The 15143-nt window shown below is 39.2% G+C and overlaps 1 protein-coding gene across 1 annotated transcript in view; it reads left to right on the top strand.

Annotated features, from left to right (window-relative positions):
- Window positions 1–15143, top strand: part of npr2 (natriuretic peptide receptor 2) — a 66163-nt gene that overhangs the window by 38195 nt on the left and 12825 nt on the right. Inside the window, exons 11-15 of the mRNA XM_077585702.1 lie at window positions 3569–3673; window positions 5572–5643; window positions 8552–8711; window positions 8787–8942; window positions 11416–11584. Of these exons, the coding sequence (XP_077441828.1) occupies window positions 3569–3673; window positions 5572–5643; window positions 8552–8711; window positions 8787–8942; window positions 11416–11584 (662 nt within the window). The remainder of the gene's footprint in view (window positions 1–3568; window positions 3674–5571; window positions 5644–8551; window positions 8712–8786; window positions 8943–11415; window positions 11585–15143) is intronic.

Below are 15143 nucleotides of genomic sequence, written 5' to 3'. Positions count from 1 at the left end.
ATGTTTGCAACCCCCTCTGTAACTGACACATCATTCTTCTTTTCCTTTGGGCTTTTCCCTTCAGAGGTCGCCACAGTGAATCAGTTGCCTCCATCTAACCCTATCCTCAGCATCCTCTGCTCTCACACCAACTACCTTCACATCCTCTTTAACTACATCCATAAACCTCCTCTTTGGTCTTCCTCTAGACCTCCTGCCTGGCATTTAGTAACTAAGCATCCTTCTGCTAATATACTCACTATCTCTCCTCTGGACATGTCCAAACCATCTCAGTCTGGCCTCTCTGACTTTCTCTCCAAAGCCTCTAACATGTGCTGTTCCTTTGATGTACTCATTCCTGATTCTATCCATCCTGGTCACTCCCAAAAAGAACCTCAACATCTTCATCTCTGCCACCTCGAGCTCTGCCTCCTGTCTTTTCCTCAGTTGTACTGTCTCCAGACCAAACAACATTGCTGGTCTCACCACAGTTTTATAAACCTTTCCTTTCATTTGAGCTGAAACTCTTCTATCACACATCAAACCTGACACCTTTCTCCACCCGTTCCAGCCTGCCTGCACACGCTTCTTCACTTCTTTTCCACACTCTCCATTGCTCTGGACTGTTGACCCTAAATACTTAAACTCTTCCACCTTTTTGGTCTCTTCTCCTTGTAACCTCACTCTTCCACTTATATACCTCCCATTCACACAAAGATACTGCGTCTTGCTACGGCTAACCTTCATTACCCTCCTTTCCAGGGCAAACCTCCACGCCTCTAGCTTCTCCTCCACCCGTTCCCTGCTCTCACTAAAGATAAGAATGTCATCAGCAAACATCATAGTCCATGGAGATTCCTGTCTAACCTCGTCTGTCATCCTGTCCATTACCATAGAGAACAAGAAGGGGCTCAGAGCTGATCCCCTGATGTAGTCCCACCTCCACTTTGAACTCCTCCGTCACACCTACAGCACACCTCACCACTGTCTTACAGTCCTCATACATGTCCTGCACCGCTTGAACATACTTCTCTGAAACCATACTTACTGCTGCTCATAAATGTTCACCTCTGCCCTCAGTCGAGCTTCAGCTACTCTTTCCTATTGCTCCATTGTGTGGCTCATCAGCTTTATTCCTCTGTAGTTGCCACAACTCCTCTGCCTTTGCCGTATTTGTCTTCCTCACCACCAGAGTCATCTTGCACACTACCATCCTATGCTGTCTGGATACGCTCTCACCTACCACTACTCTGCAGTCGCCGATCTTCTTTAGATTACACCGTCTACACAAGATATAGTCAACTTGTGAACTCCTACCTTCACTCTTGTAGGTAACCCTATGTTCCTGCCTCTTCGCTAAGAAAGTATTCACGACAGCCATTTCCATTCTTTTTGCAAAGTCAACCACCACCTGTCCTTCTGCGTTCCTCTCCTGGATACCAAACTTGGCCATCACCTCCTCATTACCTCTGCTTCCTGCACCAATGTGTCCATTGAAGTCTGCACCAATGACAACTTCTCACTTCTAGGGATGCTTTGCATCATTTCTTCAAGGTCCAACCAAAATTAGTCCTTCTCCTCCAGCTCACATCCTACCTGTGGCGCATACCCACTAACAACATTGATCATCACACCTTCGATTCCTAGCTTTAGACTCATCACTCTATCTGACACTCTTTTTTACCTCCAGGACATTCCTAACAAACTCCTCCTTCGCGATAACTCCTACTCCATTTCTCTTCCTATCAACACCATGATAGAATAACTTGGACCCTGCTTCTAAACTTCTAGCTTTGCTCCCTTTCCACCCGGTCTCTTCAACATACAGTATGTCCACCTTCCTCCTCTGCATCATGTCAACCAGCTCTTTACCTTTTCTTGTCATAGTTCCAACATTCAAAGTCCCTACTCTCAGTCCTAGACTCTTTGTGTTCTTCTTCTCTTTCTTCCTACGAACACACCTTCCTCCTCTCCTTTTTCAACCAACAGTAGTCCAGTTTCCACCAGCACCCTGTAGCACCGATGGCGGTCGTTGTTAACCCGGGCCTGTAACTGACAAATCATTGTTTGTCATAATTGTTCACAATTCAAAATGCTGCGTTTTAGTTTTTTTTTTTTTCTGCTTGTATCAAGAGTGTGTTGGTTCTGGATATGGTTGTATTTTATTTCATGAAACCATGACTGTGGATGGTATGATTAACAATAACATCTAAGCCAAGTTGTTTGTTTGCTATTGTGTAAAAAATAATGGATATAATTTACTTTAGCCGCAAGAATATATTCTAAAGACTTCTTATAAAATTCGTATTCAGACATGACCCCTGATCCAGCCTGGCTTTCGCAGAACTGTCCCCCTGCTGTTGATTGGTTCATTTGCTGTCAATATTGTGGGCCAGAGTCTCTTATAATACAATGGAACCACATCTGCCCAAAAAGATCCCGGCCCACCACCTGGCATCTGCTCTGTATGATGAAATCCTGTCTTGCTTTTCTAGCACAACAGACTAACTTAAGTGTCAGCACAACAGAGCTCATGAGATGACATACCTTGCCTGTCATTATAAAACACATTTTGGAAAGTAACATCTATCTAGTCCCATATTCAAATTGTGTGTCTGAGCTCTGTATGTATATATTTTTTGACTTGCCACGGGATTCACAGCCGGTTAGAGAAGATCAGTTAGGGCTTCCTGTAAGTCTGTATGGCCTCTTAGTCAGTCAGCAGGCCACAAGGGAAAGGGGCTGCTGTCTGAGCTGGCAACTTCTCAGACCTCCCAAAGGCCCGGTCGCCCGTCAAGCCTCAGCTCATGAAAAAGTCAGCCAAATGGGGGCCGCTGGTGGAAACTTAACCACTTGACTCCCAGCTCGCCTCAATCGCCCCCCCCCCCCCTCTCACCAGTCAGTAGGCGGAATTATATAGGCCAAAGGGTAGGCTAACATCTCCCGGGTTGTAAAACAGGAGCAAGCAACTCCCGAGTTTTGCTGTGAGAACGGCTGTCAGTCATAGACTTTGAGGTAGAAAAGTAAAAAACACGGTTTTACCTGCTGGCTTCAGCAATATAATTGGTTAGTGCTGCTCGGTTGTGCCGAAGGCACCAGGAAAACCTTATCATAAAAAGCAAAGTCCCACAATCAATGATCTAAATTACTCAATAACCAGTTTACGTCAATCTTGTTTTTTTTTTCCCAGACTGTTTTAAATCATAAGTGAGATTTGATTGTGTTTTCCATGCCAGGCAGATTTAGTTATTGAGATTCTGCTTGGCTGTAGTGCTCCTGCTTGTACATCCTCTCAACACATTTTTTTTACCGCCCCATACACACACTGCCTCATTCATAACCACCAAGAGCAAATTATGCACTTGCACGTTTCAACTAGGTGCCCTGTGCACGAATCTGTCTCAGAATGCAGAAATAGACGTTGTGCCAACTAACTGACTGCAAGTACACGATTTTGATGAAATGCTGGCAGGAGTAATCCCAACTCTGAATATAAATTAACTGCCAGTCCTTTAGCCTGTCCTGTGTTTCCACAGAGTTGGAGAAATGTGATGTTTGGAAAGTTACACTGTATTTGTGTTATTTTCAGATGAGAGATGTCCAGTTTAACCATCTCACCCGCTTCATTGGAGCCTGCATCGACCCTCCCAACATATGCATTATGACGGAGTACTGCCCCAGAGGCAGTCTTCAGGTAATTTCAACTATTTGAAGAATACTTTAAATTAGGGGTGTCAAAATTAGTGCGTTAATTTAGAGTTATTTTTTAAATTATTTTAACACACGATTAATGACTGCCCCTTACTTGGAAAGGCTGTACTGGTAGAATTTCAGTCCAACGCAGTTCCAACGCAGCAGAAATGTCCACGCCAAAATTTAGTAGTAGGCTAATAAATTTAATAATAATGCATATATTTGTGGAGACTGGCGTCAAGTTGTATTTTACCATTTTAAAAATGTGCATAATTTCACAAGATACTTCAAGTTAAAGTATTTATATGTTTTGATTAATGTTTTTTTTTCATAGAGCATACAGAAAGCTTTGATGCAGCTTCTGACCTGAAGAGGTCGCTAAAAGCAATGGTAGTTATTAGAAAAAACGGCCAGCAGGTGGGAGCAGAGTATAAGAGATCAGCCAGGGCCATGTTGCAACAAGCTCTTTTTTTCCCCAGGGTTTTCAACAGGTTTGTGAATGATTGATGAGCTATATTCTAATGCTGATTGCTGCAAAATGGAAACAGATACAAATATATTTTTTTTACCTGATGAAAGGAGATACTCTAATCTTTCTTTTGTTTTTATAGCAAAATCAGTTAAAATCCAGTAAAACAGCCAGGAGCGAAGGGGGTTGCTTCAGTGAAAATGGCTGGGAGTGAATGAGTTAAATACGGTCAAAAGTATTCGCCGGTCAAAAATGTTTACTCCACATTGGCGGTTCCATGCTTCCATAGGATATTGATACCCGGTATTGGTATTCACCCATCCTTAGATAATAAAATCGTAATGTAAAACCATCCCCAACTATTTTTATTCCAGTTTTAGGTGACTGGTAATTCAGATCTATCACAGCAAAGAACACAGAAAGTAAATTTGGTTAACTTGGAATTTCCCCTCTAGGGATTGAGTTCACATCTGGTTTAGTCCTTAATTATAAACTATTCCTGAAGGAAATCACATGAAAAGAAAAATAATCTGCATACATTTGATCAGATGACAAATATTGTTAAAAATGTATTGGGTTATTTTATTACTTTTAATAAAGCCAAGTTATACATGCAAGCAAAGAACACTATAAAGTAATGTGTCTTCTTTTATTAATGGCTTCTTGCTTTGTCAAGAAACAATAGCTGCTGAAAGTTTGATGATTGGCTGAGGGACTTGGGACATGTGGCACATTGTCAAAAATTGTTTTCCAGGATGTGGCAGACTCACCGCATCTATGAAATGTTGAACGTGAGGGGATGGGTGGGATTTTGTTTTTTGGCAAGTAAGCCGAATGGCTGAATGAAAACTATCACCAATACAATCTGTAAGTGAGCCTCTGTTACTGGCAGTAACTAATGCTCAAATCTGCCCTGTACCAAAAGTATATAAATGAAACTATTCAGTAGTTTCATTTAACGCTGACCCCAAGCGAGTAGAGTTTGACACATTTGTGTGTTTGTCTTGAAGAAATGCAGTACAGGATGCTTTAAGGCATCTTATTTTTGGCCTGTCTCGTCTCTTCCAGGAGCTTATTAAAATGGACGAGCTGGGGAATGATGTGGAACTCAACCGCGGGCTTTATCACTCACATACTGTTGCAAAGTATTTCTGTGTGTTGATGGGAGCAACTGTTATGATGTGACTGGTTGACAACTGTGTAGTCTGATTCCACTAACTGGCCGGGTCATTAGCATCGTGTGGGTTGGCATGCGAGGCTCTGAGCATATGAAAGAATGCAAGAGGTCTGGCCTAAAGGTGTTTTCGCTCTAAAAATAAACTCTGAAATAGTCTATAGCTGAAGAGGTGCTCATAAAATCGATGTTTTCCTTTTCTTTTAAAAGGTTTACTGCTTTCTGGTAATGATGCGCTTGTGTGTATACCTTGCAGGACATTCTGGAGAATGAGAGCATCAACCTGGACTGGATGTTCCGCTACTCACTGATCAATGACATAGTGAAGGTAGATGGGTGGGAGGGGTGAAAAAACAAAGGTATTTTCAAGTGCAAAAAAAAAAGATGCTTTGTGAGCATCGGAGAAACTACCTAGGTTGTTGCCAGGGTTTCACATGGACAGTGTGTAGGAGTGAGTACAGACAATATGAATTGGCACAATACAGCACACATATATTTATATATATTGTTGTTTTTATTTCCATTTGTATTTATTTTTTGGGATTAAATATTCAAATTATATTTTTTTATATCCGTTTTTATTTTTACTTTTAGTCATTTATTTATTTATTTAGTCATTTATTTATTTTGAATTTTGGCAGTTTTGGTCCTCCATATCCCTCTCCCCCGTCGGCGACACGCAACATTCGTGCATGTGAAAATTTGCGCGCGTGTATGTCTACGTCAACTTTTGTCGCCGTCGCCGGGGCTTCAACCAATCAGCGAAAGTTTCATTGATGAGCCAATGAACACAGGGCATGCTACACAGTGGGCTATCCAGAAAAAATGGATGAGATAATTTTAGCAGCGTTTATCATTTTGTACGATACTTCACGCAATCATTTCCGTGACGTCAACAAAAAGGCCGGTGCATGAGAGCTTGTTGGTACAGGGTTCATTTGTCCGGTAAGTTTTCTTTACCATTTTTTGTAACAGTTAATAATAATAATAATAATAATAATAATAATAATAATAATAATAATAATAATAATAAATATTAACTCATTCACTGCCATAAATTCATAAAAAAAAAAGATTATTAAAAATTAGGGGCAAGAACCGATTAATTTTTTTTTAATTGTAATTAATCGCATGACTTCACTAGTTAACTCACGATTAATCACAAATTTCAAAATCTAGGTTTTCATAATCTTGATAACAAAAGTGGAAAAAAATGTTAAACTAATAGAAACAGTTCAAATGAATTTTTGACGTTTATAGCCGTCAATGGCAGTGAATAAATAAAAAAAAGAAAGAAAGAAAATATTATTAAAAATTCTGGGCGTCAGGTGATAAATTTTTTAAAATTGTAATTCATCGCATGACTTCACAAGTTAACTCGCGATTAATCACAAATTTCATATCTGTTTTAAATGTACAATTAAAAAAATCTAGGTTTTCATACTCTTGTTAACAAAAGTGGAAAAAATAAATAAATAGTAGAAATAGTTAATATTAATTTTTGACGTTTATAGTCATCAATGGCAGTGAATGAGTTAATAATAATAATAGGAAATGGATGGATCTTCATACTGGAATTACGTACTGTAGTGAAAGTTCTGTGTTTACATTACAATGAAAACGTTTAGATTTCCTCCAATTTTAAAAATCTGTTGTAACACGAGAGTGACGTATGTTGCTGCCGCCGTCGCGGCTGCTTATCGCATCCCCGTGTTTTGAAACCTGCAAGGCGACGAAGTACGTATTTCGCTGTTGCTTGTCGCCTCCCGTGTGTCAAACCCATAATTCCTCATGAGTGGCTTTGTTGTCATTAGGCCATGTCACATATGCGTGTTTTAAGCACGCGACACGTCTCGATGATCACGTGACTGTCCAAAATGGCCGATACTGTACTTAATGCAAAAATATTCATAAAAAGCGCCATAAAATCATAATCGCTCAACATAAATTGACAATTTTTCTCAGGAAAGAGTTAAAATTAACCATTTCACAGAATAGCTAGTTAGTTTTTAATAAGTCTTGTATTCCTTTAACTCATATTTCACTAACGTAATATTAACCAAAATACTGTATTTAGACTAGTGGGGCGTCATAGAACATATTATTATCAATATTTGTTGTTGGGGGGGGGGGGTTGACTTCCTCTCTTAAGGTGGCACAAGACACACCTTTTTAGTTTGGCTTTTAATTAAGTGATCTATTTTAATGTATTAGTCTGACTGTCTTTTACTTTTTTATCTCCTTTTATTATATTATCCCTGCTGCTGCTCACCACTCCCTCAGAGGATGAGTCAAATGCAGAGAACAAATTTCACCCCACTTAGGTGGGTGTGACTTGTGGTACTATGGATTTGCTTTTAACCTTTTATTTCTTTTAGATCTTTTTATTTGTTATCTGTTGTCTTTTAGTTAGCCTTTTAGCTCCAGTGTGGCCTGGGGGAGAGGGTGGGGGGTCATCCTGAAGGCTCCATAAACGAGGGTGACTGGGGGGGCTCTACACCCAGTGTGGGCCCTACCACAGTCAATCTGGGCCGGGGGTCCCTGGGATGGCACCATTCCTTGTGACTGTGGGCTGTCATCTCCTCTGTGGGTGATTTTCATCATATGGTTTCTCTGTGCCCCGCTTTGTCTTTTAAATAAATTTCAGATTGTGTGTGTGTGTGGGCATGCTCATGGGGATGTTGGGGAGAGGTGGTGGTTTTTCTTTTTATATTGTACTTCGGGCGTTTTAATTACAAAGTACACAGCGCTTTAAGTTGCATTTTGCTATATAAATAAAGTTTGATTTGATTTCAAAATATCTGCTCCAACCTTACAACACAGATGCTCTTTGTCACAATGTCCGACGGTCGGAAAGGTTCAATATTGAACTGCATGCATAAAGAAGCAGCGCTTGAGCTGAATTGCTCCATACAGATAGCAGAGCCCAGAAGAGAGGAGACACTGCTAAAGCGTTGAGGGATGTTTCCACAAACTGACTCACCGTTCCACAAAATATTGAACATGAGTCCATCTCCACTGCCCCCTTCCCACAGGAATTAACAGTAATTTCACCGAAATTCCCCCGAGACTGTGACGTCCTTGAAACATGGCCTTGTTTCAAAACCCTCAGCATACATCCACTTGTCAAAGCTTATTGTTTCCATATGTCCAGAGTTTGTGCATGTGTCCTCATGTTGAGGGCAAAAGGAAAATGAGTGCCTTGATGCATGAATGAATGCGCCTCTGCTCTCCAGGGCATGAACTATCTGCATAACAGCTATTTTGGCTGCCATGGAAATCTGAAGTCATCTAATTGTGTGGTGGACAGCCGATTTGTGTTGAAAATCACCGATTATGGATTGGCCAGCTTTCGCGCATCCTGCGAAAACGATGACTCTCATGCACTCTATGCGAGTAAGTTGCCTTTGTGCAGAGCCGATGGATTTCCAATATTCTTGCCTCAAATTTGACAGTATCTTCACTTTTTAGAGAAATTGTGGACAGCTCCTGAGCTCCTCATATACGACCACCATCCTCCTCAGGGGACACAAAAGGGTGACGTGTACAGTTTTGGCATCATCCTGCAGGAAATAGCTTTAAGGAATGGACCTTTCTATGTGGAAGGCATGGACCTCAGCCCTAAAGGTAAATTGTACTGTGCAATGTACATCCTATTGCTCACTTGAATGGCTAAATGTTTTTAACTAAAATGTTAAAACAAATTAATGGACAGTTGAAGTAATGTATGTTTGTGATAAAGCTTTATAAATCAGAAACAGATTTGCATAACAGAAAATTAATTGAGTTGTGTTTAACATTTGAAAGTGTGCTTTTGTAAGGAAGACAGGCAGTCAGTGCTGCATATAATGTCATGGCCTATGTAAGACACATTGGAATTACAGTTAATTGACAATGAGACAGTCAAGATGTCAATTAAGATGATGTGGCTGCTCTTTATTTACCTATTTCAAAACAGATGTGCAGGCTGTTGCCTGCGCGATTTTGAAATAAATAGTGTCCTTTGGCGGCCCACTGGGATTTGTCCCGGTGCTCCAGATGGCCCAGGCCGGTGAACATATTTTAACAATAAATGTATGTCGTTTTTTCTGTAAAAGAACAGAAATATTGTGTTTTCACAGTTACAGTGATTTGATGTTATTTTACATTCATCATATAAGATCACAGTCTATTTTTGAAAATTTAACGATATTTTAAAAGAATAAGAAAAATAAACATTGAAATTGAGTTTTTTTTAGGGTTGGTTTTTTTTACAGTGCTGTCAAGAAGTTTGCACTTTCTGACTGATTTCTACAAAACGTAAAAGCACCAAATCAAGAAGTTTTTGTCATTTTTTCCCCACACATTTCCTCATCCTCGAACTCGACAAACTTCAGAGAGTAGTTAAACATGTGACTGTATGTTATTGCTGGCCAGATTTTTATGTCACCCTCCTACCCCTGTGTAGGAAGCTGGATTGAATTTTTTGAACTTTTAAATTGTGACTACTAGTGTTCCCACTATTATGTTGTTTCTAACCTTTATTATTAACCTCGGTACTTATTATTCTCCGTGCTTTTTTGATACGCAAAAACTTCCATTATTTTGAACATGTCACTTAGCTCACTGGTAAAAATAAATAAATAAACCGCTTGACAGGTATGCTAGTGTGTGGGTTCAAATTCCACTTGGAACACTTTTTTTTTTTTTTTTCATAAACAGTCTTTATCCAACAAGTTAACATCCATTTTATCACAAGTTTTTTCTATATAAATCCATATTTTCATACACTTGATTTTTCAATGCAATTAAATACTTACATATCCACAACAGTGCAGTGGTTACAGCACATGACTGGCATGTGGAAGGTTCAATTCTTGCTTGAAGAACCTCAAAGTGAATGCAGTTCAGTTTTCTTTTTCTTTTATTCATAATTAGTAGTTTTCAGATAATTTATCCTTTAATTTACTTCATAAGCGTTCTACAAGCATTCCACAGGCATTCAGCTTTCACCATTCACATGCAATTTCTCCAGAAATTATACTTGTCTATAGTTTTTTTAAATAAAGTTGCAAAATACTTATATCGTATAATTGTGATTGCAACGATGTCACTCTGGTTAGTTTTTAGAAATTAAAAGTACTGGTAGTGTGTAATAAAACAATCATTTAGTTGGGCACAAGACTGCAGTTGGCAGTTCAAACTAAATGATTCATGTTTTAAGTGCAGCTACAAAGTGCTCAGATATTTTGAGAGGTGATTTTCTGAGCCTCAGGCAAGACATTCAAGGGTTGAGGGGCCCACGACCACATAAGCTTGACCACCTTTTAGTTTTGAGGCATCAGGAAAGCCAGTCGAGGCCTGTCTCATGCTGGTGCTCATTTTCAGAAAAGGAACTTAGGGCTGTCTGATTTAAAGCTGATTGGTAACATGATTTCAAAAAGGACTAGCAATTAATGTAGTCGAAAAACTAGGCCGGTGGGATTTTGTCATCTGGCATATATTAAAAGTGGAGCTGCTGCCTTTTATGCAAACAGAAAAAAAGGGTTTGTGCGCTTACCACAGTTCTGAAAAGTATAGCATTTATACTTGAACCCATTATTGAATATCATTTTTTTAAAGAACATTTGCTGTAGTTTTCTCTGCGTAAAACACAATGTTCTTATTTTGTCTAAATCACAGCCAACTGTTGGTTATCAGGCGATGACAACGCCTCCGTGGGAAATGGAAACCTTGAAAGCAATTCCAGAGCAAGTGCTCAACCTTTACATAACCACAATGGATATTTAACATCCGCTCGGGGGAATTTTCGTCACTGGATTACGTTTGTTAGGTGTTTATTCACAGTCATGCTCAGTGGTGATTGCACAAGTGCCACTAATCCATTAACAGGCTAAAGGAGCCTGCACCTTTTCCAAGGGCTGATAAAAATGGTTTAAAATAGCAGCAGAATCTTAAAACACTACAACAGTTCTTTCCGAATACTAATAAAAGCAAAGAAGAGGAAGTGGCGATAACCTTTTGAGCGTAATGTTTCCAAAACTACCAAATGGAGATTTGTTTTGCGTTTGACTCAACTGCAGCTGTAGCACGTGCTAAAAGTCTTTCCTCTCCACCTCAGAGATTGTGCAGAAGGTCAGAAACGGCCAGAAGCCGTTCTTTCGGCCAACAACCGATACGAGGTGTCACTCAGAGGAGCTGACCATCCTGATGGACGGCTGCTGGGCCGAGGACCCTGCGGAGAGGCCAGATTTTGGCCACATCAAGATCTACATGGCCAAACTCAATAAGTAAGACATCTTGCATTTAAAATGATTTCGATCTTAATTCATTACATTCTCAAAAACAATTGGTGTCATTTCAATATAAATTTATCTTCCGTTTGCCCACATAATTCCAATTAGTATGTTCATTTAAAGTTCTCGTGCTACACCAAAAAAGCAGTCGTATGAATATTTTAGTTTAATGATCCAAGACGATATTGTTCCCCAGAGCAGGCAGATCTGCCAAAAAGAGCTACCCTGACACAGCAGATGGTCTCTTTGTCACAACTTTGATTCACAAAGGCATTTGGGAAAGGGCTGATCAAATCATTCTAGCAAAGGGCAAGCAATGTCCAAAAAAAATTATTCAAAATATTTCACATCCATTACTCACTAATCTGTTCAACTAGTATGAATGTGCACACTGCTGGCTAAGTTGCAGGTACAAAACATGCATGGAAAAAGTACTCAATACAAATGTGTGCTTGTCTTCCAATCTCTTCCACCATTGTTTACAAGCTTTATGAGTTTCCTTCACAAGAAATCACAGAAATAAGTATATGAGCGAGCGTGATATGTACTAAACTAGGGTGACCATTTTTAAAATTGATAAATGGGACGCTATGATAAATTTGTACTAGTCTATCTACTAACTACTATATAGTCAATGGGGGGGGGGGGGCTCGTGGGGCAATATACGGCCGGCAGGTGGGTGGTGCAATCGCTAATGCTAAAAGCTATCTTAATTGTCTTAAGTTGACAGTTCAACAGCTCTAAACAAAACAATGCACTCACCATTATCCAACCTTTTTTGTTCTGTCCCAACAACTATTGGAAGCTGGCTGTGCCGTTTACCTCGCCCCGCTCATGCACTCTAAAACAGTTGGGTCAAAAATAACCCAAATTGGGTTAAGAATGAACCAACCCAACTTTATGAGTTATGAATAACCACCAAAATTAACCAAAAATTGGTTATTATAAATGGGTTATTCATTTAATAAAAAGTTGGGTCAAATTAAATTAATAACCCATAAAGCAACCCAGTTTGCTTGGGTTGTTTTGTGGTTGATTAATTTGACCCAACTTTTTGGGTTGAATCAATAACCCAATTGAATTGGGTAAAAAATGAGCCGACCCAACATTTTGTGTTACAGGTATTTAACCCAAAAAGTTGGGTCAAATTAAATTAATAACTCACAAAGTGACCCAATTTTGTTAGGTTGCTTGTGGGTTATTCATTTCACCCAGCTTTTTGGGTTAATTGAATATCCCAATTGAATTGCATCAAAAAATGATTCGAACCAACTATTTGAGCTATTTAACCCAAAAGGGGTTGGGTCAAATTAATTATTTTGGGGGGTTGTTTGTGGGTTATTTTTTGATTGAATAACCCCAAAAAAGTCCCCTAATTTGGGTTATTTTTGACCCAATGCACATTGTATCATTGGAAATATACCGCTACAAACCTCAGCTTGTGTTGTCTGACCGGCGAGGGGTGACTAGAGTCAATTTCACATGATTCTTAGATGCAAAACCAGGAAGTAGTTCTAGTTCCAGTCAATGCTTATTGGCTGCTGCTGACTAGATGCACACGCAAATTAGAATGCAAACATGAATTTATGAGTAGACGTAAATAGGAAGGTATTGAATAGTCAAATTCACTTTTAATGGGTTTACCGTATGAATCGCTATGACATCCGCCGGAACGCGAGAACCAAGGCTCAAAAACAGGACTGTACTTGCCTAAATGTTACGTTTATACTAAAATAAAGCAGAAGCAATCAGTCAAGGCTCTAACACCAGCCAATGGCATTAAAACAATTCCTAATGATGATGGGGAAGCTTCCTTTTCCTGATCAAGTCACTCACGCTGCTTATTGCCAGTTCATAGGCCTCAATCAGCACTGGTTAGCGTGCACGCGCACTTCATGCTGCTCTGGGTTTTGTTGGTGTACTTATTTTCCAACAACAGCTGCTGTTCTCAGAGTGCTGACACTGAGGTCCAAACATTCTTTGTGGTTCATTATGCTTAACACAGACTTCGAGCCATTTATTCAGTAATGTAATTTAATATGAATAGAATGTATCTATAAATAAAATGCATTGCCATCTGTAGAAGCAAAAGTTAGTATTCTATATAAATGAAGTACCATTTACCATGTGGCGTTCTCTGGTAGTCTTGAGATCCTCAGTAATCCTCGACTGCGACACTAAGCTTTAAGGTTGTGAGATCTCCACAGCGCAAATTGTTTATCATACCATTCACAGGTTCATGAAATAAGATATACATATTGTAATGTACAGTATACAAATTGTTGCCCAACACTCCCATAATACAAGTAGGAACAAATCTAAGTAAAATATAATGTTTTACTGAGCCTAATTTATTAGATAATGGGCCTCGTTCACTAAAGTGTGTATGCCAATTTCATCAACTTTCTTACTATATATTTTAACAGCTAGTTCAGTTTTTCCTCATTAATTGGCTAATAATTTATTTTTTCTATGAGTCTTTGATTTTTGTTATGTGTTTCAATTTTAAACCTCCTCCACATTGGCTGCAATGTGTCAAACAGATGTCCTTTCACGGAGAAAAATGGTCATGGGTTAAGCAAAATAGAGTGCGTGCAATGGGCACGAGCTGTCATTTAGAATGAATCTTGATTCATCAATATATGCACAGTAGGAGTGTGCCAAAAATCGATTCTCATAAGAATCGCAATTCTCATTTAGTACGATTCAGAATCAATTTTAAATCTCCCAAAATCTATTTTATTTAAATTATTTTATACTCTCTTCCCTTTGTTTGTGCCTTTATTGGGAGCGCTGTTCATGTTGTACCCGAGTTGGCCACTTAGGGGCAGTGTGGTTCCACGCAATCTGATAAACTGTTAAGTGTAGCCACATTAGAGAGTAGAAGGAAAAAGTCACGATCAAGTTATTCCAACAAAAGTTGTTCTTTTGCAGCCGTTCTTTTGAGTCATAAAAGTGCCGCGAGTAGCGCACTAGTTAGCATTAGCAAGTCAGACTGGAGTACATTATTACAATTCCTTGAACATCTATAAATTGAAGCAAAAATCATTGTCAATCAAATCATTTTGAATAAAAAATTATTCTTAATCGAAAATCGATTCTGAATCGAATCGCACACCCAAAAATCGTAATCGAATCGAACCGTGAGACATTCAAAGATTCCCACCCTTAATGCACAGGGTTAGCAAGAAAATGTGTGTATGATTGATAAAAAATAAATAAATAATTAAATTAAAAAAAGAATATATAAATAAATTAATCTTTTTTTCCAAATAAAAAAATATGGTGGTGGGGGGGGGGGGGGTTGTCTACTAAGCGCCATGCTTGGTGCATGGCGCTTAGTAGCTCTCACTTGGTAACAACCAATCACATCGATCACTTGTCACGCCATTTTACTGCGGATGGTATGATAAACAAATGACTTCTCGGCCATGTTGATTGTGTGCTATAGTGTGAAAGTAATCATCTTGATGAATGCTATTGCTTACCACACATATGAAATACTTCACTGTTAGGACGGATTGTTTTTCAAGTAGTATAATGGCAGAGCATA

This window comes from Vanacampus margaritifer, chromosome 14, assembly GCF_051991255.1.
Source record: "Vanacampus margaritifer isolate UIUO_Vmar chromosome 14, RoL_Vmar_1.0, whole genome shotgun sequence".
NCBI classification, from domain to species: domain Eukaryota; kingdom Metazoa; phylum Chordata; class Actinopteri; order Syngnathiformes; family Syngnathidae; genus Vanacampus; species Vanacampus margaritifer.
The sequence above is the reverse complement of the archived record's forward strand: the minus strand, read 5'-3'. Positions and strand labels throughout refer to the sequence as shown.